At 45.2% G+C, this 23639-nt stretch overlaps 1 protein-coding gene across 2 annotated transcripts in view; it reads right to left on the reverse strand.

Annotated features, from left to right (window-relative positions):
- The window catches only part of psidin (phagocyte signaling impaired), a 96252-nt gene extending 86986 nt beyond the window's left edge, over positions 1-9266 (reverse strand). For both annotated transcript variants that reach the window (XM_084597435.1, XM_084597434.1), the window contains exons 1-5: positions 9112-9266; positions 8683-8768; positions 7252-7390; positions 5253-5552; positions 828-908 (exon numbers count right to left, since the gene is read on the reverse strand). In XM_084597435.1, coding sequence (XP_084453561.1) covers positions 828-908; positions 5253-5552; positions 7252-7390; positions 8683-8768; positions 9112-9184 — 679 coding nt within the window. In that variant the 5' untranslated portion in view covers positions 9185-9266. The remainder of the gene's footprint in view (positions 1-827; positions 909-5252; positions 5553-7251; positions 7391-8682; positions 8769-9111) is intronic.
- Between the last annotated feature and the right edge of the window lie 14373 nt (positions 9267-23639).

Genomic DNA, 23639 nt, shown 5'->3' on the forward strand with positions numbered 1-23639 from the left:
TATGCGCTTCTCCACTGTTGTTTGTTTTATTTTTCTCTTCTTCACTTGAACAAAGGGGGTCGACCTATACTCCCACTCGACCAATAATACGGCTTATACGGTACTTAAATATAGTAGTAATTTACATGACAGCTAGCGCTGCTGCTGGCACTTCTGCTCCCCCCACTTTGAGAGCCCGGCACAATAATTATTCTGCAGGTGGGCTTTCCCACATATCACAGTTGACCAAAGTGAGACGGCAGCACTAGCAAAGGTGACAAGACAAGCGCTACAGGTGCATGTGTTAACTACTAAGAATGCAACACATTATAAAAGCACTGAACTAAAAAATATGTGCCGGCACTTTGTGATTATTTGCAGCGGGTGGTTGGTCATAGTTTTTCATGAGATGAGCCCCCTACTGTAACTTCACATGGGGTGCCAGTCTAGCAGTGCCCAAGTGTCAACCAATAAACCACAGAGAAGAAAGCGAAGTGGAGGCGCCTATACTGCTCTCCTGGTGCCTGTTGACCGCCAGAAAACTTCTCCATGCGTTGCGGTTTCACCGTAAATAAATTCATAAAAACCGTCAGTATTCGGCCACTGTTACATATTTGGGGATTTTCAACAACTTTGTTTGAATTATTGCCAGCTTGTTTGTGAAGTCCTCCACCCCAATGCTCCAGCATCACAAAGTTCTCCTTTGTGAAGCTGGAGCAGAGCGGTGGAGCATGGTCCCCTTGACCAATGCGTGACCAACCCAACTTGCATTGCTGAAAGTGTGCAAACATGACTGAAAAGCGACAAAAGTGAGGTGGCTGGGTGAGTGACAAGAGTGAGAGCTGTACCTCCCAGTGGCCCATGAAGTACGTCCAGGGCTTCCTGGTACTTCTCCTGCATCTCCAGGACCATCAGGTAGAGCTGCACCTCTGCACAAGACATAGAACATGTGCCCTTAACTAAAGTGAATAGAGAAGTTGGAAGCAAAAAAAAACTGCATCCATGCAGGCAAGCACGAATAAGGCCCCCCCAACCTTCTGCAGCAAAAAATTTTAAACTGCATGAATTGAGGACAAATAGTCGCTGAAATTCCGCAGTACATAGGAAATTGAAGTTTCAAAGTCCACCTTGCGTCTTATCCTCGACCAAGGTACGAATGCAGTGCAAACGTGTTTTTTTTACTTCTTCAAGCTTTTCACAGCAGTGAAAGCAACCTTTGCCCAAATGGTTACAGACCTCCTAGAAAAAGGCAGCCTTTAATTCCCCCTGGCGCTAAACTTGCAGTATGCAAGAGCAAAGGAGGCCAAACATGTGAAGAGAAGGCAGTGTGGACCGCTGAGAAAGAGTAGCCACTCAAAATAGCAGAGTGCAGAAGTAAGACCAAACAAGGGTAAATGGGTGCAGGACAGGGCAGTATGAAATACTGACTGGTAGCTGGGGTAGTGTGGTGATGGCGCCTGCTACTGCGTGGGACACTGTGTACGTCACATCTGAAGTGCTGCCTCTGAAATAATGTTGATGTTTTCATATTTTAATGTGTTAGGGCCCCTGGCAGTGACTGGTCTGAAGAGTTTGAAATTTGTGACTGTGTTATAATTTTAATAATATCTCTCTAAAAAGTATGGGGGACACTTAAACTCCATCTATAAGGGTCACGACAAGATAGTGTAGGCAACCACCGGACATACAAAGGAACTGCATTTTGGAATTATATAGCGCAAGAGAATGAATCGGTTTTTAAGTAGCACTGCACATTTCATTTTTTTTTTTTTTTTTCAGACTTGCTTTTATCCCACAATTTTTCTCATTTCCTCTTGTTTTTCATGTTTTTTCCCCTCCAATAAAAATTAAGTTGTGAGAACCACTCATATCACATTCCTCTTATTTTCTATCCTTGTTTTTTTCACTCTACGTTCCCAAAATGCGACATATAAAGCCTCCGGCTTGACCAAGCCATATGAATGTGCCTGCGTAGCCTATGTACAGTGTCTGACTCGGCACCCAACAACACTGCAAGGTTCGTTCTTATTCCCCTTTCCCAAATGAGCAACCCAAGCTGGCAGTCCCTCCCAAAATTCCTGATGTCATGTGGTCTCGTTGTTGCACAAACCATTGAAGAATCACTGTTCGGTCATGCCAGCTGCCAGCTACCACCTGCCGGTGACCACTAGCCAATGACCCCCTGCCAGTGCCATGCTCGTGATTTTTCGCTCCCAAAGTCAACACTGACAATGCCGACGCTGGGTTTTCCAGTGAAAAGGGGCCTTTAACACTTTCGCACTGCAGTTCTCCTCACATTTCAAACTCCCCCGTTGCATTTATATTTATGCTAATAGGTTTATATAGAATAAATTATTGTTAATTTGACCCTGATTAGTTTGTATAACTTAACTATAAAGGCGGTCCCGGCCGATTCCCATAAAGATATATGCGGAGCCATATGCTCGTTAATTTGGAAATGTGCCAGCTTACCCTACTCAATTCAGACCGAGAGTTACATCAAGGTACAACCTGTAGACCTAAGTGAACATGAACTGCTAGAAGCAACGGTGCCCGCGCACCTCAGCTCTGTGTACTACTGTAGGTGCTAAAGCAATCACATGTCCACCATTGCCGAAATGTCACCCAATAGCATAGTTTCTGTTTCACTTCTCTTAAACTCCCGCCATCCTGCTATACTGCCATAGGGCGCACACATTAGAGATGCATGTCGTATTCTGCGCATAACTGGAGTATATTCTGGGATGACATCATGCCATCCTAAGGCTTATGCGTAGATAACTTTGTTTCATCCAGGGGCTTGCTCTCATCTTCGTCAGCATTTTGAGGATGCTTCACCGCACGCACAGGCCGTGAGGTGAAGCGTTCTCAAAATGCGATGGGGGCAGTTTGTGAAGGGGTACCCCTGCTACTGTGTCCCACAGCGAAAACTACCACGAAGGCACTAATTACTTTGGAGCAATTCTTTGACATTCCTTGACAGTGCGCGCAAAGCAAAGAATTTGACGAAATCCCAAAAATCGTTGCTGTATTTTAGTTTTCATCTCAAAATGTATGTAGCCCATTACAGGTTTCCATAAATATATTTACTGTGATGCAAACAGTTTTCGGTAGTTTTTTAAAGCCATTCGATAATTTGGACATTTAAATAATAAAAACGTAATCTCCTGTGTGATTGTGGAATCATCATCTATTCTGAGGATGAACGTCAAGTTTCAATTTCATTAAAATATTGAAGTTATTCCACGTGGCAAAATCTGTCTGCGCAAAAATGGCCAACAACATGCTACCCAGACCAGTTTCATGAAACATTATTTACTGCCTTTGCTGTCGCACATCAAGAAAATCCCCAACAGCCAGTTCGAAATAGGAACAACTTAATTTATATTATATACACTTTGTACAAAGCACTTTCAAGGGCTAACTCAAGAAACCTGACAAAATAGTATAATTTAGTTCATTTTGTTACAAGAACACAGGAGGTAAAAACTGCTACTAATTAAATCATGAATCAAGAATGCATAATTGAGGAAGTTAACGGAACATTCATAGTGAATAGAAAAAGGTTAAAGAACACACCATCCAGTCAGAGTCGGATGCTGTTACAGGACTGTTTAAGACAGTTACAGTAAAAATTCACATATAATACGAGGTGCAACCTTGGGATAGAAAAAAAAATGGAGATAAAAATTCCTCATCTGCATCTGCGAGAGAAGAAAGTTCACCAAAACCATTTATTTGCACTGCATTTTGTGGTTGTCCTGCAAGGTATTCGAATGCGGTCTGTGCTTGCATATCCAACACCACACAATGCCAGGTGTCAAACAGCAGCAAACACCTTCATGTGCAGGTGCTCATTTACCCTCCCCTTCTTTCGTCGCCATGCTTGATAAGAGAATGTCACACTCCGCGAGAAGAGCACTTCACACTCACCCCGGCAATTACGGAAGCCACAGAGCCCTCTAGTTGTTGTAAAACCATATTCCACATGCAACTTGGGCTCGGAACAGCAGCTCACGGGTTGCCAGCTAGCATGTACCACGCTCACGCCTACTTGCATCTACACAGCGTGCAGGTACGCGACGAGCGTGGCCAGGAAGTGTTCTCAGATTTGGGGCCTTAGCAATTAGCATTGTCCAGTTTCATCTCCTCTGTAGGAGACCCCTAGAGACATCTTTCCATAAAAACACTCCTTTGGCAGCAAACATGTTCAGTTATCCAGCATTTCATTAAAACGCGACCAATGAGCTATTCGGGAATGGTGGTAAAGCATCCGCTATCTGGCTGTAGGTAATAGCCAAAGTGGCCTTTCTAGCCACTTTGGCCATTACCTACAGCCATGAGAAACTTATGCAAAATGCCAAATGCTGCTTTTACAGTCCTGACAGGGTGCAATGGTGTGCTTGGCCTGGTTCCAGTCACATGGACAGATGGACATAGTGAGCACTGAGGCAGCAATGTCAGCATGGTGACATGGAATCGAAAGCGAAGCCATTGAAATGCCAATTGATGCCACCACTAGGATAGCATTTCCGGTTGCTGGAAGCCTGTCGCTGATAATGCTAAATAACATCAAGAATGTAGCTGCGAATTTAGGCTGAAAAATCGTTTGGATCCCCACGGCAGGTGGAAATTTGACATATTAAAATTGGCAAGAAAACCTCGCATTATGTATGCAGTTTTTCACAGTAATAGCATCCACAGGCAATATTGAGGCACTTCAAATGTTTGTGTCAACCAAGCCTCTTAGCCCCGTGTCTATAGGACACTGTCTATGGGACTAGTACAACCAAATGATCTCCATATTGAGATGCTAATGCTTCAATTCAGCTTAATGCAGTTTGCTGTAAATGAAAGTTCACTTCATAAAAAAAAGACCAATGGTTGAGCATGGCTAAGAGAAATGCAAATTAGGTGTACTAACACTAACACTAACGCTTCATTTTTCACATAGGTTTCGGTTCCAGGTTGCAAGCACTAACTAGCAGACAGTCATAATTTGCCACATTATGTGAAAGAAAACCAGGCGTAGGTGTAAAGCTCCGCTTCAGCCAAGCCATATGAACATGCCTCCATGGTCAAGGAATGGTGTGTCTGACTCGTGATTCAAGGGCTGGAGTGCACTCAATTCCCATCTCAAAAACTATGCCCAAGCCGGCCTTGTCTTCACATAGAGAAACAGAAACCAGCGAAATCAGTGAATGGGGGCTCCAATGCCAGCACACTAAAAGAAGAAAATGGAGGACAACGATGCGAGGGAAAGAGCAACCCACCAGCTTCGGCTTCGAGGCGCTTCTCCTTGACGAACTTGTCGACCATGCGCTGTGCCAGTAGCAGCAGGGTGCTGCGCTCGGCCGGGGCTGTGGCCGGCTGGGCCGCCTCCAGCACTAGGCTCATGACGGCCCAGAAGTAGTACGGGTTTTTGTGCCGCAGCCGGTGAAGTGCCAGGGCTGTGCGCCGCTGCTCCCGGGGACGCCCTACCCGCACGTAGCCCATGAACAAGTGTGACAACAGCTCCTCGTTCTGAGGCTCCTTCTGGGTGGCACGCTCGTAAGCCTCCACCACCAAGTCCGCTGCACGTACGGTTTGAAAATGATCAACCAGAGGAACCCCAGGCTTCTTGATAATTAAATGCTTATTCTAATCTTGTCAACAAACGTAAATGTATATATTAGGTATTGTAGTACAATATAGTGGCATGCAAAAAAAGGCTGGTACTTGGAAGCATTGGAGATCAAACTAAGCAACTTCCACATAGGAGGCGGATGAACAATCACACTGTATGGCTCACAAATTGAGAATAAGTGGCCTATAAGTAAAAAAAGTATGTTGTGGCTTTTAGCAGCCCGCAAGCTTTCTTATTAAAGACCTCCAACGTTTCTTAAAAAGCAAGAATACAGATATATTGAGTGCAACATAAAGAATGTCTATGAATTACTGTTCTCTTGCGGGAATGTGTACACTAGCCAGTCTGGCCATTGTCTTACCTAGCCCTTTAAGAGAAGAAAAAAATACTTAAGTAATGGGACTGCATCGAACTTAGTAGTACACTACTTTGGCACGGGCTTGCCTTTACCAAGGAAAGTGCAATCAAAAGAGGCTACGACAACTCTGTGTGAGTTAGTAAGGGGTATTCCATATCCGCAAAAATGACACCTACATCAGGACCCCTTCAGTTAAAATTTACTTTAACATATATCTGATGCCTTTCGTTGCTTTCACTGTTATCTGCATGAAAGACTGTGCTTTTTTGGGCATGTAAAAAAAGAAACTGCATAAAAATTTACAAAAGTAGCACCAACAAGAGGACACACAGAAAAGAAGAAGCAACATGAGCTTTCTCTAGCCCAACTAGCAAACTTCATACACTGATGTGAAAATGTGTACGTGTGATACATCCATAAAACAGCTTGAGAGTAGCACATCTTCCATCCATCTCCTGTCTCTCGAAATCCCTGTTGTGATGCATGTAGTTCGCCAAATAACTGCATTCACCTGTCAATCCTACGCACAAATTTTTTAATTCACAGCTTTATACAGCGTCTACACTTTATACAGCGCAAACTTCAGTACATGCAGGACACCTTGCAGGACAACATAACAAAGAAAGACCAGCGAAATAAATATTCATCCGGTATAACCCACCTTCTATGTAGAAAGAAGTACTCACTGCTTTGGTTTTTGCCCTTGAAAACTTGGGCCACAACTTCAATCTTTAATCTATGCTTTAATCTGACTCTAATCTATACCTAACTCATGAGTTGCCTAAAATGATGTCACAGGAAAACACAACTAGAGTTCACTGCAGTACAGTGAAGCCTAGCCACAAGTTGCTACAAATCCAAATGTTGCAGATCGAACAGGGAACCCTTAGTGACAGGCGTGGTTTATACTGTGTCTCAAATCCTGCACACAGCCTAATAACTTTTTGTATCATGGGCAATGCATTAGGTATAGTAGTCATTACATTCAACAGATGGTTTTTTCCTTCGGCATTCCAAAAAGGGTGCATGCTTGTATTCAACATCATCACAACCACACTGCACTACAAAAGAAAAGGGTGGAGTTGTTGCATGAGAGAAGAGAATTCTAAATCCTGGTTAACCAAGCTGGAGGGTGTATGCGAGTATGCCACTAGGAAAATTAATGCGGTAGTCCCTATTACAAACAATACAACTCGCAGCCGATGATAGGTGCTCACAGCCACAGAAGCAAGTCACATATGCAAAACACGATGCAAGCTAGAAAACTCAAGCTTGCGCCATCACTCACGACGTTCAAGCTCCCGATAGCAGAGGGTCATGGCTTGCAAGGTTGCATCGTCAGTGGGTGCCTCTGTCTGCAGCTCGTTCAGGATAGCCAGGGCCTCGTCCGAACGTGACAGCCGCACTAGGGCAAGTGCCTTGAGCGCCTGCAAATGGCAGAATGGTCCACAGGCAATATTGCTCCTGAAACTTTCAGCAGAATATACACACATAAAAAACATGTGGATGCGGTATGATATATGGGGTTGAACGTCACAAAGTTACAAGAGCTAGGAGGCACACTGCAGTAGACGGCTCGGGAATAATTTCTAAAGCCAGCAGTTCTTTAATGTGCATTGACATCCCACAGTACATGGGTTTCTCATGTTCCTGCTCCATCAAAATATGGCTGCCCCAATCGGGACCAAACCTGTGTCCTCAGGACTCAGCACTCAAGTGCCCTAACCACTGTGCAACCGTGGTAAAGCATGCGAAAACTAGTCCCAGCAACGATTCTGCAATTATCCTTCAAACGAATACCCCCACAAAGAAACAAAATACATATTTTGTTAAAGAATAGCTGTGGACAACGAAGGCATTTCCTATTCAGTCAACATAAATACTACAGCATGACACTGCTTCAAACGATTTTCTCCAAAAGCATTTTCGTACTTGGCACATCTGAACATCGTACTGCGATCAGCACTAATGTGTTGCGCGCATATCCCAGTTGTGCCATAATGCTCTTAATGCGTTTGCAATAAGGCTGAAACTAGGCTCTAAAAAGCAGGCCTTTAAGCATAATTGTACGATTTTGGTACTCTGAGGCCAAACAAATGATTGCATTAAAAAGGTAAAAACCTATCCCTTTTACGGATTTACAAAGCTTTTAAGCAGATTTGTAATGGTTCCAGTCTAGCGAACCATCACATCATGCTATTTGGCGAATAAACATAGCAAAGTTACAATTTTGCATTTCTAATTCAAACCGAGATGTCACTTTCCTCTCTGTTCAGCTAAAATTTGCTCACGGGGCACTACCACTGAGTTTAATGTGTTGGCGCGAACGCAGTGGTCCGAAAGGTCGGTGCTTAGTTTACACTCAAAGCCTGCGACTGACAAAACCTTCAATACGTCTGAAAAAGAGTATGTGTTCACTCAATCCGAGCGTGTTCGTGTCACAGAAGAAATCTGTGACAAACGCCGGTTTGTTGACGGCATTTAGCAACAGCGCTTTCGTAAAGTCACGAAGCAACGGACCAAGAAAGAGTTAGCGCTTTGATCGCTGTGGAGAGAGATAAAGGTGTAGTGATAGTTACTTGATCACTAACTTGCTTTTTTCTTAACTTTCTTTTTTGTCATTCCGTAAAAGAAGACCGGAACATCGATTTCCACCACTCGACGAAAGCGTCAACACAAGGGCCCCACAGAGACGAGCGTCGAAACGTCACTGGCTTACCTTCGCACAAGAGAAGTCCTTCTGTTTCTTGAGGAGCTTCTCCGCTTCCTGCAGCGCTTTTTTGTGGTTCCCATTATCCAGGTAATCTGCGGCAATACAAACCGGAGAGCGGCGCGTTAAAGGCCGCCCAGCTCCCCTATCACCGCACTCCGGGGAAAGCCTAAACTAATATCGCCGCATCCTGAACTTCACTAAACTGCAGGTGGGAAAGAAGCGCATAAGCGGTGGAATTTTATTTCAAAAGACCCTATAAACACAAAGCTAGGATGAAACAATTAATCAGTAACGTAATGAGCAGTGACCCCGTCAGGATAGCACGTTTTTAGCTATTGAAAAGCGATACATTCTTGCCACTGCTTTCGAACCGAATCGAAACGTTGAACATGCAGACTGTCTGTTTGAAAAACTTGTTTTCGACGAAATGCTCACCGTAGACAGGCCGCAATCGCCTTTCATTTATGCTAGAGTCTGCGTGTGAACGTGCGGCCAACATGCTCGCCATTGACCATGGACGTCCAGTGTTATGGAGACCGAAACGTATTAGCGCTAAATTTAGAAAATAATTACGACTCGCTCGAACGTTAAAACAAATCAATAAACTAAGTAATTCATAAATAATGACGAAACTGAAAAATAAGCATTAACATGAGCACATTAGTCAATATGCTGTAAATACATATATGGCGCCAAATACGAAGCGTTAGCGAGTGCGTTGGCACGGCCGCTCGATGGAAGCGCACTAATGGAAGCGCACTAGGTGCGCTTCCATCGAGCGGCCGTGGCGTTGAAATGGTTTCATGTGCAACGAGCAGCCTGACTATAGTGTCTAGAATATATTCTAGGCACTATAGCCTGATGGCTCAATAAATTAGCCGTCTGCAAGGAGCCTAGCTGGTCACCCTGGCAACAGCTGGACTGAGACGGTGGCGGCGGAGCGCTCCAATTCGATCATGGCCTGACGAATATTACTCGCACAACTCAACGTAGCTTTCTTTTTTTTTTCTCTCTGTCCAAGCAGATTTCGCATGCTGCATCTTCTGCTTATCGTTTGGCTGTCTGCCAAGGCACCAGTTGAAAATATTCGCGCAGTGCGCCGAAGTTACATAGAACACACCTCACCCCACATCCCTCTGCAACATCCGAATGTCGTGAAACAAGGAGCCTATACTCTGAAAAAGGGGCAGGAACAGAATAATAAATTTTCTCCTCTTGAAGTTGACTCGAACTCTGCGAAGATCCCTGGCTAAGAAAGGATTCGTTTTCACGGGACCTTGATTTGGCCAAATTCTTCTTTGCGTGTCATCGTCCCCACACAAACAATTGCGCGAGCATCGTGTGTCATCTACAAGTGTGCAAACCATGACCTTTTCTTGAGCGCGGCCCTTAACTGTCTGCTCTTAGAAAAATATCGCTGATCGTTCTGCAACAAGTGGGAATGAGGGCACATATGCGACTTTCTGTCACGTTGATTTCAGGCTGATTAATTTGCTTTTCATTTCATACAATTTCGTCATTATTATTTTTGTGTTTCCCCCTCCAGAAATCTCTCTAATGAAGGAGATATAAAAAATGAACCACTCTGCGACACGATCGTTCCTAACCAAGCCGCGGCAGGTCGACTGGGCTCGCGTCTGACCCATCACACTATCCTGCCCCCCCCCCCCTTTTTTTCTAATGAGGAATCAATGGTACTATAAAAAAAATTACAAGAGTTCAACGCTGCTGAACCAAATATTGAGCGAAAGCATTAGCTGCGGCTGACCGAGCGTTCTTCTTCTCTTTTTCTTCTTCCTCAGCCCACATATAAAGACCCGCTTTAACCAAGCCGTATGAACGTGCCAGGGTCCTAGCAGGCTGATCTGACAAGCGTTCCATGTGAAACGAGAAACCCAAGTTAGCAGCTCCTGCTAACTGAGTCGCGGCTCCGACCGCGCCACGCCGACCGCTTGAGCTGGGAGCCCATCTCTCGCTTTTGTGTCACGTGGGGTGTGACGTCACGTGGGTAAGACATACGTGGCTACCGCCGCGCTACGCTGAAGGCTCGAAACTATTCTAGTTCACTATACTCGAAACCTAGAGTAGTATGCTTTCGCAATAAAATAAAAAAAAACTGCTGAGTTAGCACCTGTCGTTCAACCACTTTAAAAACTAAGAATAACCCCAAGTAAACTCTCACACCTTGAGACATTATAGACATCGGCTGTTTCCCGGGTTCCTCGCTAATGCTTGAGATGCAGCACATTCAATCGTGTGCGCGTGTTAGTCGAACATTATTATTTTCGACTGGTAAGAGATTTTACAAAAATTATATGGCTGATAAGTCCATGGCCAGCGTATGAAAGCGTGCGCCGCCGCCGGTGGCCGCTGAAGTCCACACATGGCAAACATGGCAAAGGGCAACGGGACTAATGTTTCACCGCCCGTGCCAACCAAAAGCCGGGAGTGTCTCCGTCTTGCCGGCCTTCCTCGCAGCCACGCTTGTGACTGCGACCGGCTCCCGAGGATACGCTTGTTCTTGTTGAATGAAAAAAAAAAAATGCACGGGCCTGCTACTGGCTCTGTAGTTGAGCCACTTCCGCGGCCTCGTGCAGACAGAAGAGAAAAAGTAAAGAAAAAGAAAAGGGAGAAAAAGACGCGCGTCGAAATAGCCGTCGTCCACCAACGAAGCGGTTGCGGGTGCAATGACGGCCTACAACAGATAAAATTCGGTGGCAGGCTAGCCCCCGCCGCAAGCGGCGTTGTTCTAGCCCCCTAGGGCCAGGAACTGCCATCCTGATCGGATCAAGGGTGGCTGCCCCCCCCCCCCCCCCCCCCACACACACACACACTCCCGGAGACAGCGATGCATGGGGTCAGGGGTCAGCATATCTTCTGCTAGCTACGGACTGGTACATTCACACGGACGACGGGGAATCGCCGAGAGCGATGTCGCCGTTTCCAGCCGCACGCCTCACGCGGAAGGACCGGCGAAGTACACTGGAGCGAAGTAAAGCGCGCAGAAAAGTAAAATTAACAAACTCCTCCCGTCATCCCCTTTTTATCAGCACTAGCATATCGTTCATCACTTGTTGATCACCGACACAAAGTTCACGTGAGTCACTGCCCCATAAACACTTTTCCTTATTTTATCATGCCACCTGCGTTAAATGACTTTTTGTCAGTCACATCGTGCACATCGGAGAGATCATTTGCGCGCCTCCGTCGCGTCAAAAAGGTACCTCGGGTCAACAACAGGACAAGTTCGAATAAATCACATAGCACTCCTTCATGGGCACAACAAGCTCACGCTCAAAATAAATCACAGGGATCGCGGACGATTTGATTCAGGTGTCTAATGTGCGAAAGAATGCATTCTTTATTGTGCTGTTACCTTTGTATAATATATGAAGGACAGTGAAGTTCATCATAGTAAAATACATCAGCTTTATTCGAGCTGCTACTGACCATAAATTAAGCCCTCCCGTAAAATCGGCCCTCAATTTCTTGAGTTGCCGCTTCGCCATTACAACTTCTGCTCTTTGACTCATGTATGTCGTCGTTTACATTTTTGAAAGAATCATGAAGAGTTCATGTTCCTTCTTTAAATTTCAAATTATGTGCTTGTTGTGAGGATGTTTATATGGTCCACTGTTTCTAATACATGAAGAATTTAAATTATGTCTTCTATTGAAATCGTAATGTTGTCCAATGTTTGTGTCCTTTCAAAGTATCCGGATAAATAGGGGGGGTTTATGCATGGCTTGAACTTAGTGACAGAGCGAAAGCTGTGTGTGTGGCAGCGATAGCCCTAGCACTGCGTTTTCGATCCACGTTTTTATTCATAATTTTTTCGTTAATAGTAATAGTAAATATTATAATTATAATATTAATGAGGATGCTGGACTGATTTTAATGGCGCAAGGGCATCTTAGGCCAAAGAGCGCCAAACACAATGTGAATTATAGTAATTATAATAATATTAATTGGTTCACAAGAAAGAAAAGACACCTGATTTATTTATAGGAAGGGAAATGCGCGGTAACTGTCTCACTTGTTTTCTGTGGACACCTCAACTGATTTTTTTTAAACTGATTTATTTATAGGAAGGGAAGGCGCGGTAACTGTCACTTGTTTTTCTGTGGATACCGCGACCGCGCCGTAAGGGAAGGGAGGAAGATGGGAGTGAAAGTGGAAAGAGAGAAAGAGGGGCCGTAGTGGAGGGCTACAGAGTAATTTCGACCACCTGGGGATCTTTAACGTGCGCTGACATCGCACAGCACACGACGCCTCTTCGTTTCGCCTCCATCGAAACGCAGCATCGAACGCACCTCAACGCCTGAGAGAGAAGTGGTTCTTACCGCGCCGTAAGTGAAGGGAAGAAGGGAGTGAAAGCGGAAAGAGGGAAAGGGGACCCGCCGCTGTGGTGCAATGGTAAGAGGCCCAACTACTGTGCCGGTGTACCCGGGTTCGATTCCGACCGCGGCGGTTGCATTTCGATGGAGACAAAACGAAAAGGCGTCCGCGTGCTGTGCGATGTCAGTTTTGCTGTTGTTGTGGGTGTAGGAAGAAGGAAAAGAAAAGGCACGGGCCTGCTATTGGCTCTGTAGCTTAGCCACCCAGCTACATCCACCCAGCCTGCTCCAGCACCCAGCGCAGCTCACTTGAAGATCGGCTAAGTATTGGGTTGCTAGTCCCGGTTTTGTCTTTCCCCTGTGCTTCTTTTGTTCTCTGTTGACTAACGCACGCGGTGACATTGTCAATTTAAGGTAATGTCGACGCAGTCCCCCGGCCAAGGGCGCTCCCTTTGGTCGGCTTCCCTCCTGACCGATGATCTGCCCTTGGAAGCTTTTCAGAGACACGGTGTCCGCAACATCCCTGTGGCACTCGTACCTAAGGATGGGGGCACCATTAAAATGAACAACCCAGGAGCTGTTCGAGCTGCCCTTCAGGAAATCACTTCCTTCTACGAAGGAATAGCCGAGGTGCGCCAATTCGGTCGCGGCGGGATTCTTTGCCGTTCACCAGACCTGTTATGCATAAAGGACCTGCTAAAATGCTCTACGTTTGCCTCTCATCAGGTAAGCAGTTTTATCCCTTCACACCTGGCCTGCACAAAAGGTCTAGTCCGCGGTGTAGATTCCTTATTAAGTCCACAAGAAACCCTTGACCTTCTTTCCGCGGCAGGCGTTGTTGCGGTCTATCGCTGTAGCCGGGAGGTCAATAATGTTCGTGTGCCGACAGAGTCGGTTATTGCTACATTTGCATCGGATATTAAAGCGTGGCCTTTAATATTCAGAGTAGATCCCCTACCATCAAAGCCTCTGCAGTGCAACAACTGCTGGCGTTATGGCCATACTGCAGGCGGTTGCAAATCCACTTTGCGGTGTTGCAAATGCGGTGATGCCCATAAAGCACACTTGTGCCCTGATCAAATTGTCAAATGTTGTCTTTGCGGCGGACTTCACTCAGCAAATTCTTTGGAATGTCCTTATAGAGCGCATGAAATGAAAATCCTGGAGATTATTGACCGCAAACGTTGCTCGAGGCGTGAGGCAATTCAAGAAATTAAAGACAGAGCTCATGGGTATGCAGGTGTGTCAGCCCGTTCAGGAGCATCATTCGATTCCACGATGTCTAAAACCATAATAACTGCTGTGGAAGCAATCATGACCAAAATGGTGGATAGGATTGTGACAACAGTCACAGCATGCATATCCAACGTTCTAGCAGCTCACACTTCTCAGACTGTGCAAACTGCTATGGTTTCTCCTACGGCACCTGGGCATTCACTATCAGTGCAGCACTCATTAGCTGCAATGCCTTGTTCGCAAAATGAGTCTCTTTCCGCATCACCTATGCAAAATTCCCACAAGTCAGACGAGGCTCATGATGTAGATATGGGAGAGACAGATACGCGAATTCTAAAACGCAGTGGATCCCCGTTGTCAAACCCGTCATCACCTCGCCCACAAGCAAAATAAAAAAAGCAACAGCTAGGCTCTAAACCAAAGGAAAACATTTTGGGGCAGGCTGTTGCTGCTGCCCGGATTACATAACCATAGGAAAGTTAAAAGTTCTTCAGTGGAACTGTAGATCTCTTCTTTCAGCTAATACAGATTTAGTTTATCTTTCTTTAAAACATAATCCAGCAATAATCGTTTTGCAAGAAACTTGGCTTACAACTGAAAAACATTTTCGCTTACAAAATTATCGATCATTCCGACAAGATCGGCAGTCAAGAGGTGGTGGGTTACTAATTCTAGTTTCTTCAAAATTTTGTCATAGGGCTAAGATTTCTTTTCAATATTCTACTTTAGATTCTGAATTATTGGCTCTAGATTTTGAAATTCCAGGGTTCAGTCCGTTTACATTAGCGAATGTTTATTTCCCTCATGGTGTTCAGGACACCAGATCTCTAGACCACCTACTAGTTAATTGTCAAAGTTCGGTTATTTTGGCTGGAGATTTTAATTCGCACCATGTTTCGTGGGGTTGCAAGACGGATCCCTGCGGCGAGCGTCTGTGGGATTGTCTTTCAGACAATAACCTTAACTGCATGAATTCTGGCTTCATGGAAGGCTGCATGGAAGAAACTCCTTCATAACCAGTGCCCCAAAATTCGGCATGATTATAAATTTTTTGCAGCTACATTTAAACGCACAGTCGCACAAGCGAAAGATAATTATGATACTGAGTATTTCAATTACCTTTCACAATCTAATAACCGACGTGCACTTTTCAGGTTTTTAAAATCACGGGAAAAGATTCCTGTCTCAGAAAATTTACCCTCATGTGTTTCGACTCCTAAAGAAGCTCTTAAAACACTAGAAAACATCGCTAAAGGTTTAGAAAAGCGTTTTTTGTCAACACTTCCCAAATCACCTATGTTTGTAGGCCCAGTATATACGGTTAAGGATGTCCCTAAAATTACATTTTCTCAGCTTTCTTCGATTGCAATGACGTTGCCAACTGCTGCGCCTGGCCCTGATGGAGTAACGTCAAAAATGTTAAAGATCCTCTTTGATGTGTCTCCAAATTCTTTGTTAGAATTGGTAAATTACTCAATTATTCATTCTTGGATACCTGGTGACTGGAAACTAGCCAAAGTGATTTCTTTAGGGAAACATAATGGTGGTGGCTATACTTTGGAAAATATCAGACCAATATCTTTAACATCAAACTTGGTAAAATGAATAGAAAGCGTTGTACTCAAACGGGTTACCGAGTTTGTCGAACAAAAACATATTCTTAGTCCCTGTCAACTCGGATTCCGAGCAAAATTTTCAATATGGAATGCACATATACCGACCTTGAGAGTCGAATTCTTCTTGCGCGGCGCAAAAAAAAATGCATGCTGTATTGGTGACTCTCGATATAGAGAAGGCTTATAATAGTGTAGAGCCCCGAATTTTATTGCACAGATTAGAATCTCTACGTTTTCCACAATACTTAATTGATTGGATATCTACATTCCTACAAAACAGACAATTTTACTGTTTATTGAATGGAGTGCATTCAGGCAAATATCAACAAACCAGAGGTGCCCCTCAAGGGGCAGTTCTCTCGCCCGTGCTCTTTAACATTTTAATAAGTTCAATTCCCACTCATCAGGAGGTTCGCACGTATGTCTATGCGGATGACATCGTATTCTTTACGGCTGCACCTGACATTCAATCCCTCAACAGGCGCCTGCAATCGTACCTAAGCTCCCTTCAAAATTGGTTATGTGACTTAAGATTTACATTAAACGTTAAAAAGTGCGCGTTCCTTGTTTTCCAAATTCAGGATCCGGTAAATCTTTCTCTAACATTTAAGCAGGAAATGATTCCTCAAGTTAAGTCTGAAATATCTAGGGGTGATTTACGATGAACATCTGGCATGGAGGGATCACATTGAACATGTTGCAGCGAAGGGGGCACGTGCTGTGGGTATGTTGCGCAGGTTAAGCAATCCAAGGTCTGGGATGCGGCGAGACGCACTTTAAATGATTTATGTTATGTATGTCCGCCCAATTATAGAATTTGGATATGTGTTATAAATTTCTGGTTCACCTGCTTACAAAATTCATCCGCTTGTTCTTTTAGAGCGAGAAGCGCTTAGATTATGCCTTGGGCTCCCCAAATTTGTGGTTAATAATGTATTATACCTTGAAGCCCGAATACCACCGTTGCTAACTAGATTACAATCCTTAACTGTCCAGACGTATCTAAAAATATATGAATCACAATTCCACCGCTCCATATCAATTTTTTGTTGCGAGCCAGACTCCTTTTTTGAGGTCGGATGGCCTCGGTTTCATATCCCGCAGGTAATTCTAGTGCAAAATCTGTTACAACCTTTGCACGTAGTCCTTTCTAACATCCTTCCAACAAAAGTAAGTGCATCGTCGGTTCAAATTGTCTATGATGACGTTTTCCCAAATAATGCAAAACACTTATCACCTCACATTTTAAATGGATTATTAGAAGATCATTTACAAAGTCTTCCCGTTAGCATAACGATAGCAACGGATGCTTCTCAATTTAATGAAAAAGCCGGCGTTGGAATATACTGTCCGCTTTTAGATTGGGCTTTTTCAGCCCGTCTTCCGGATTTTACTCCAATTTTCCAGGCGGAGTTGCTGGCGGTGGTGCTTGCTCTGCGCAAACTAGACCCAACATACTCAACAGTGGCTGTAATTACAGACTCTTATTCCTTGTGCTTGTCGCTTTCTTCGAATATGGATTCGTCAATTTTAAACACCTTTCTTTCATTGCTCCTCTCACATTTGAGCCTCATACATATAGTGTGGGTACCAGGACACAGAAATGTGACAGCCAATGAGGTTGCTGACAGACTAGCTAAAGATTCTCTGAACGGCCCTGTATTGCCCCTCCTCCCGGCAACAGCGTACATAACAGCAGCACGATTTCGGCGCCGTGCCTTATTAAGCACGCAGTCTGGATCTATTTTCTCATCGGATGACTACCTGCATTTCAAGTATTCCTGGAATAGGAAATCATGTCAATCAAGGCAGACTGAGGTCTCTCTAACCAGGCTACGCTGTCGTATTCCGCCCCTAAATTTCTATATGCACAGGTCTGGTTTGGGCGATTTCTCCTGTCTGCGCATTCTGCGGGGAACCGGAAACTATAGATCATTTCTTGATATTTTGCCGCTGTTTTACCATGATGAGAAAACGGTATTTAGAGAAGCCGTTACAACAGCTGGGTCTTAATGTGAGCAGCCAAATTTTATTATCGTTCGGTGCCGCCATGCTTGGGTACAGCCACAGGCATGTTTTTAACGCCATTCATAACTTCTTAATAGAAACATAACGTCTACCTTGCTAATATGCTTTGAAGTTTTAATGTGTACAAATAAATAAGTTTTACAGAACATATAAATCTTAAAAAAAATAAATAAATATTCTCCTACTGCGTGCGTTAGTATTTAATCTTTTATATTTTGGTTTATCCTTTTCCTTCTCTATTCCCTTGCATTTTTTTTTTTTTTTTTGCGATGTAGTTATACATCTCAAAATCTAATATCTCTGCACCCCAATTCTTGGCCGATCCCCCTGTGTGGGTATGTGCCATCACAGTAGAGGAGAACAACAACAACAACAACTTCCGCTGCCTCGTGCAGACAGATGAGAAAAAGTAGAGAAAAGAAAAAGAAAAGGGAGAGAAAGACGCGCGTCGAAACAGCCGTTTATCTATTTACTGTCGGTTTGTGTGGGTAGGACAGTGCCCTACCGAATGACGAAGACGCCCCTGTGGAGCGATTTCCGCCTCGGTGGGCCCATTCTCAAGTAAGAAAGTCGAACCAGATCCCTCAGGCGCTGGCTAGGCTTAGCTCGGCGTTGTCGAGCGAGGCTGGGCTACGCGCCTGCATGGATTCTGCTCCGCCGATGACAGCTGTGCGGATTTCCGCGGTGTTACAACCTGGCGCAGCATCCACGTCCACGCAATCATCAACGCCTACATGCCCCAGTCTGCTTCGTCTTCGGATAGAACGACTTTGGCTTGTCCTGGATTGCTCCGCCGCCTCTGTGCCTGTAACCCTCCCTCAAGGAACTGTGCCCGTCGCACCGATTCAGTCTTCCCTTCCAAGGCCAACTACAGCGTGTCAGCCCCTGACACCACCACAGATGCCGCCAGTGAGTCGAGCCTCGCTTTCACTTGCTGCTAACTCGTTCCGCGTCACCATCAAGCCTACATTGCGCTTTGATATAACGACTATCCCTCCCCGGTGTGTCCAAGCCACAATAGAAGGTTTACAAAAGTACGTCTGGCAACCATGAGCGGCACGCTGATCCCGCTCTGGCCGCCATATCATATTTTGTTCGCTTCATCCGTTCGCTTCGTGTCCGTCCGTCAGCGCTCGCCGTTCTGTTCGCGCTTTTCACGTTTTAACCTAGTGTGCTGTGCTTGGACCTCTCTTCGGTCCATGGCGGTTTCTGTCAGCGACGCCTCGTATTTTGACAGCCGAGACGTGGCGGGGCCCACCGGCCGCGCTGCCGAGCGCAGTTACAAATTGCTCTATGAGTCGTGTATGAGCTCCTCGGCAATCCGCAGCGTCATCCCTACCCAGGTACAGTATCCAGAGTTCTGTAATGTGGATTTTTTTTTATCTGTGCGCCTTTGCTGTTTACTTAAACGCCTATGAGAGATCATCGCGAGTATGTTTGCTTGGTTTGCGCAATCACCGTCGCTCATCCCACTGGAAGATACTTGGTTGGTGAAATGAGCGAGGATGCATTTTATTTTATGATAAAAGGATCGTGCGTAATTTGACGTAAGTTGGACTGGCGCTTAGCACTTTCCTTCCCATGCCGTCGACGCAGTAGTTGGCATTAGTCTCGGAAATAATCGGGGTCTGCGTAAAAAGAAAAGTGCCATGGTAATTTGTGCTTCCAGTGATTGAATATTGATTGGTGTGCGATAGGCGATGACGAGTTAATAAAATCTTTGTAAATAATTGATTAATTGATGAAATAAAGAAACTAAAAAAAAGGAAAAATTGGAAAGTAAGGTGACAGAATGAAAAAACAGTGCTTGGTGATGCTAAGGAAGAAAATTTAGAATGTGTAATTTATTAATTGAAATAATTGAAGAATGTGTTCAAAAGTGTCAAATTGCTCAGAATGGAAAGCCGATTGTTGCTGACGCATGCGTATTGGTGTATAAAAATATAAAACGTCAAATAAAATAAAAATAAATAAAAATGATAGAAATATAACATAACATGCATAACATAGAAATATGACAAATAACATATAACGTACTACACTTGTGTGTAGTATGTTACTTTTGATGAATTCATATTTCACTGCATTGTATTCTTTTCGCCTCTCCTGCTAGGGCCCAGTTAGGGCTTGCAGTTTTTGATGAATAAAATAAAATAAATAAATAAAAGATAGAAAATAAAACACGTGAAGAAAGAAAACATCGTGCGTGTGTGTGTGTGTATGAGAGAGAGACACTATCGCGTTATACCTTTAACGGCGGAGCTTAAGTGATCCCCTAATCTTTCTATAACGATATGTTATAATATAAATCTGATTTGATGAACACAGCCAGTTGCACAAGGCACAAACACTTCGCAGTAATGTGAGTTGACTTTTCAAATTTGTTTTCGTTTCAGCCGAGTTCCTCCTCCTCCGAGTTCCTCGAAGCTTCCAATGTCAGCGCTTTCATATGAGATTACGGCTTCAAATGTTTACTTTCTTACAGAAGGAACAAACAAGAAATCGACATATTTAAAAATTCCACTGAATTTCAGGTAGCTGTGAATTAGCGAACCATCGGGTGACTCGAAAAAATACACAAAAGTGAAGCGCACGCTTCGTTATTTTATCGGCCGCGCTGGCAGGTACAAAACCTGAGCTCCGAGCTCTGGATGTGGACCGGCCGAAACGGGCTGCACGTGAGCATATTACAACACACTAGTGGGATGTCATCTTTTCCTGCTTTTCTAGACGCCGCAGGTTTGGCAGCCGCTTGCTTTTGCAGCGTGAAACACGCACCTTGGGCACACTAGACAACCGTATTGCTCTCTGCACCAAGCACTACCATTTCGTACGACTGTGAAAAGTAGTTTCGGTAATCATGCCCGGGTCTTAAATACAATACACAATGGTAAATGCCACCTACGTACAAAATGTTTCAAAGAACGTATTTGCACAATAGCGTTCGTTATACATGGATTGCTCCTTCTCCCGTGTCTTCCATCGCAGCATAAGCTTATCCTTCAAGTTCACAAGGCTCTATAGCGCGCAAAACAACCTTGCTGTTTTAGGTGACAGCACATTCTGTGAGCTAGCTCCCAGTCAGAGGGACGTGTAGTAATGCTTTATATGGCCCTTGTAAAGCCGATTAGGACTGCAAACGAACAGTCGCATACACGCGTATACCTTGATTCCGTGCGCGTCTACGACGGCGCGCTGCCTGCAGAAGGGCACGCAACAACATGCTGGCATCATTCCGAATAAAGCTTGTAGCTAAAAGCGACTGCTGTGATGTTAAAAAATGAAACAATCGCTTGTGAGTGCATGCACGAGTTCTACAAAGGCGCACGTTGACAGCGTACTCGATGGGAGGCGCGGGCGGACTGAGCAAAACATGGCCGCCGCGCACAGTTTCTGTTTCTTTCACTAGATGGCGCTAACTTTTGTAAAGCCTCTATTGACCAAGTTCTAGGTTCTACTAACTACTGTGGATTTGTCGTCCATCGCCCATCGAACACCCTTACGGTGAACTTGCCATCCTTGGTGGACGCCCAGAAAATGTGCGCAGTTACTCAAATTCCCCTGGATGCGAATGAGCATGTCCCAGTGCAAATATATTTTGCCTCTGGCCCTGACATCCTCCGCTGCGTTGTTTACCATGTTGACAGCAGAAGTCCTTCTGAGGAGGTGCGAGCAAACATTCGCTGTTCAACTCACACAGTGTTGCAAGCACGGCCTCTGGGGCGCCGGGGTTCATACCTACTCACCCTACAAGGCCCGTTGACTTTGCCTGAGTACCTAACCTATTATGGTGCGATTATCAAACCACAGCCCTTCCGACCTCGTCGTATATTTTGTTATCACTGCCATAAAGAAGGGCACATGCAAAATACCTGCCCTAATCCGGCAGCTGTGGCCGACATGAATGAACCAATAGCGCTTTGTGCCCTATGCAAATCGGCGGACCATGACATGCGCTCCTCCGCTTGTCGAAAGAAGAAGCGAACGAGGCCGTCGCGCAAGCCGCCTGGAAAAGCAGATATTCCTACAAGTAATCGCTTCGCTGCTCTTACATGTCATGAAACCGACTTCCGTGCACTTCCTTTACCTGACCCACCTGTTCATCATACGTCTTCTCAGCATCGTTCATACGCACAAGCGACTCACCCTCGTGGATCAAATGGTACACCAAAACGGCCAGTGCACCAATCAGAGGTGGATGCCGCAGATGAAGACGCTGTTTTAAACAATGCCATTGCAGAGACTCACCAACGTCTAGGCGAACTCACCCAGCTCCGAGACCAGCGTCGCTCTCACCCATCTCGAAGAAGTATAACACCTCGTGATACGATTTCAGATGAATCACCTCCAATAAGCATCAAACCACAATCACGTGCAGACAACACGTCAACCCCGAATACCCTGACAGTGGATAAAATATTAGCCCTTATGGAGCAGGTGACGAGTCCCTCATCGTAGAAGCTCTTCGGCCTCGTAATTGATAAGGCACTGTCTCTGGTGGTGCAGTGGAATTGTCGAGGCTATGCGAATAAGGCCTCTGAAGTGAACATTCGTCTTCGCGACAAAAGCTAAAGGCGTGGGCCTTCTTACTTCAAGAGCATAACTCACTTCCTCGCCTTTCAGGATTCTGCGCTTACCATTCACCTTCCATTCCTGATCGCCGTTGTATCACCTCTTCCCTCAGCCCAGGTAAATCTGCAATTTATATTCACACTTCAGTTCCCCGCACACCGATCGACCTTTCACGCTGGTGTAACACACGCCAAGAGGTGGTAGCACTCCTAGTTAAGCCTGTACGCACGCCACTTATACTAGTTTCCTTTTATGGCCGTCCTGGTTCCGCATCTCCTAATCTTGGATGGGTTCGTTTTCTGCGTTCTACCTACTCGGGTATCTCTATTCTAGTCGGTGGAGACTTCAACGGCGCACATACCTCGTGGGTTACCCAACGGATTCTCCCAGGGGTGCACACATATCCAGGGAAGCTTTTCAGATAATTCTTTTCATCTTTTAAACCACCCGCATACATCTACCCGTCCACGAGGTGGGCCTTATTCACCTGATTTGACTTGGTGGTTAGGCCCTGGTAGCCCTCGTTGGACTGTTGAACCAGATACCTGGGGTAGTGATCACAGTCCTATCTTTATCTCTCTCACTCCTTCGCGGATACTTAAAATACGCCGTAGCGTACGAATAACATCATGGGACTCTGTACGCGCAGACAATCGCTTATCTCATTTCACCCCATCATCAGCATTGTCTACTCTCGCTCACACGGCCCGCCAGCTTGTTCGCTCTATCCTCCAGCCGCGTATAATCTACCAGGCACAGTTTCAACGTCTCACCCGACGGCAGTGGGACTCCCTTGAGGCCATCAATCGTGAGGCTATGCGTGCAATAATATATCTTCCCCGCCTAACACCCAGACCAGTACTTCAGGAGTATGCCCAGCTAAATACGCTCATTCAACTCGTTGATCAGCGGATGGCAAACAGAGCTCGCAAACAGTCTTTATAACTACATCATTTAAAAACACTACCTCCATGGTCGTACTGCCAGCTCACGGACAATCGCACCATTGCTTCCCCGTCGGTATTATCCGCACATCTGCCTGAAGGGTGCATATTATATACCGAAGCATCACATACTGCAGAGCGAGGAGTTACTTCTGTGTATAGTCCCTCTCATTCGCATCTCAACACTCACGTGACATATACTGCGGATACGTGCACCCCTCTGGCACTGG

The sequence above is a fragment of the Amblyomma maculatum genome, chromosome 3 (assembly GCF_055883805.1).
Source record: "Amblyomma maculatum isolate TAMU_Amacu chromosome 3, ASM5588380v1, whole genome shotgun sequence".
In the NCBI taxonomy this organism is placed as follows: domain Eukaryota; kingdom Metazoa; phylum Arthropoda; class Arachnida; order Ixodida; family Ixodidae; genus Amblyomma; species Amblyomma maculatum.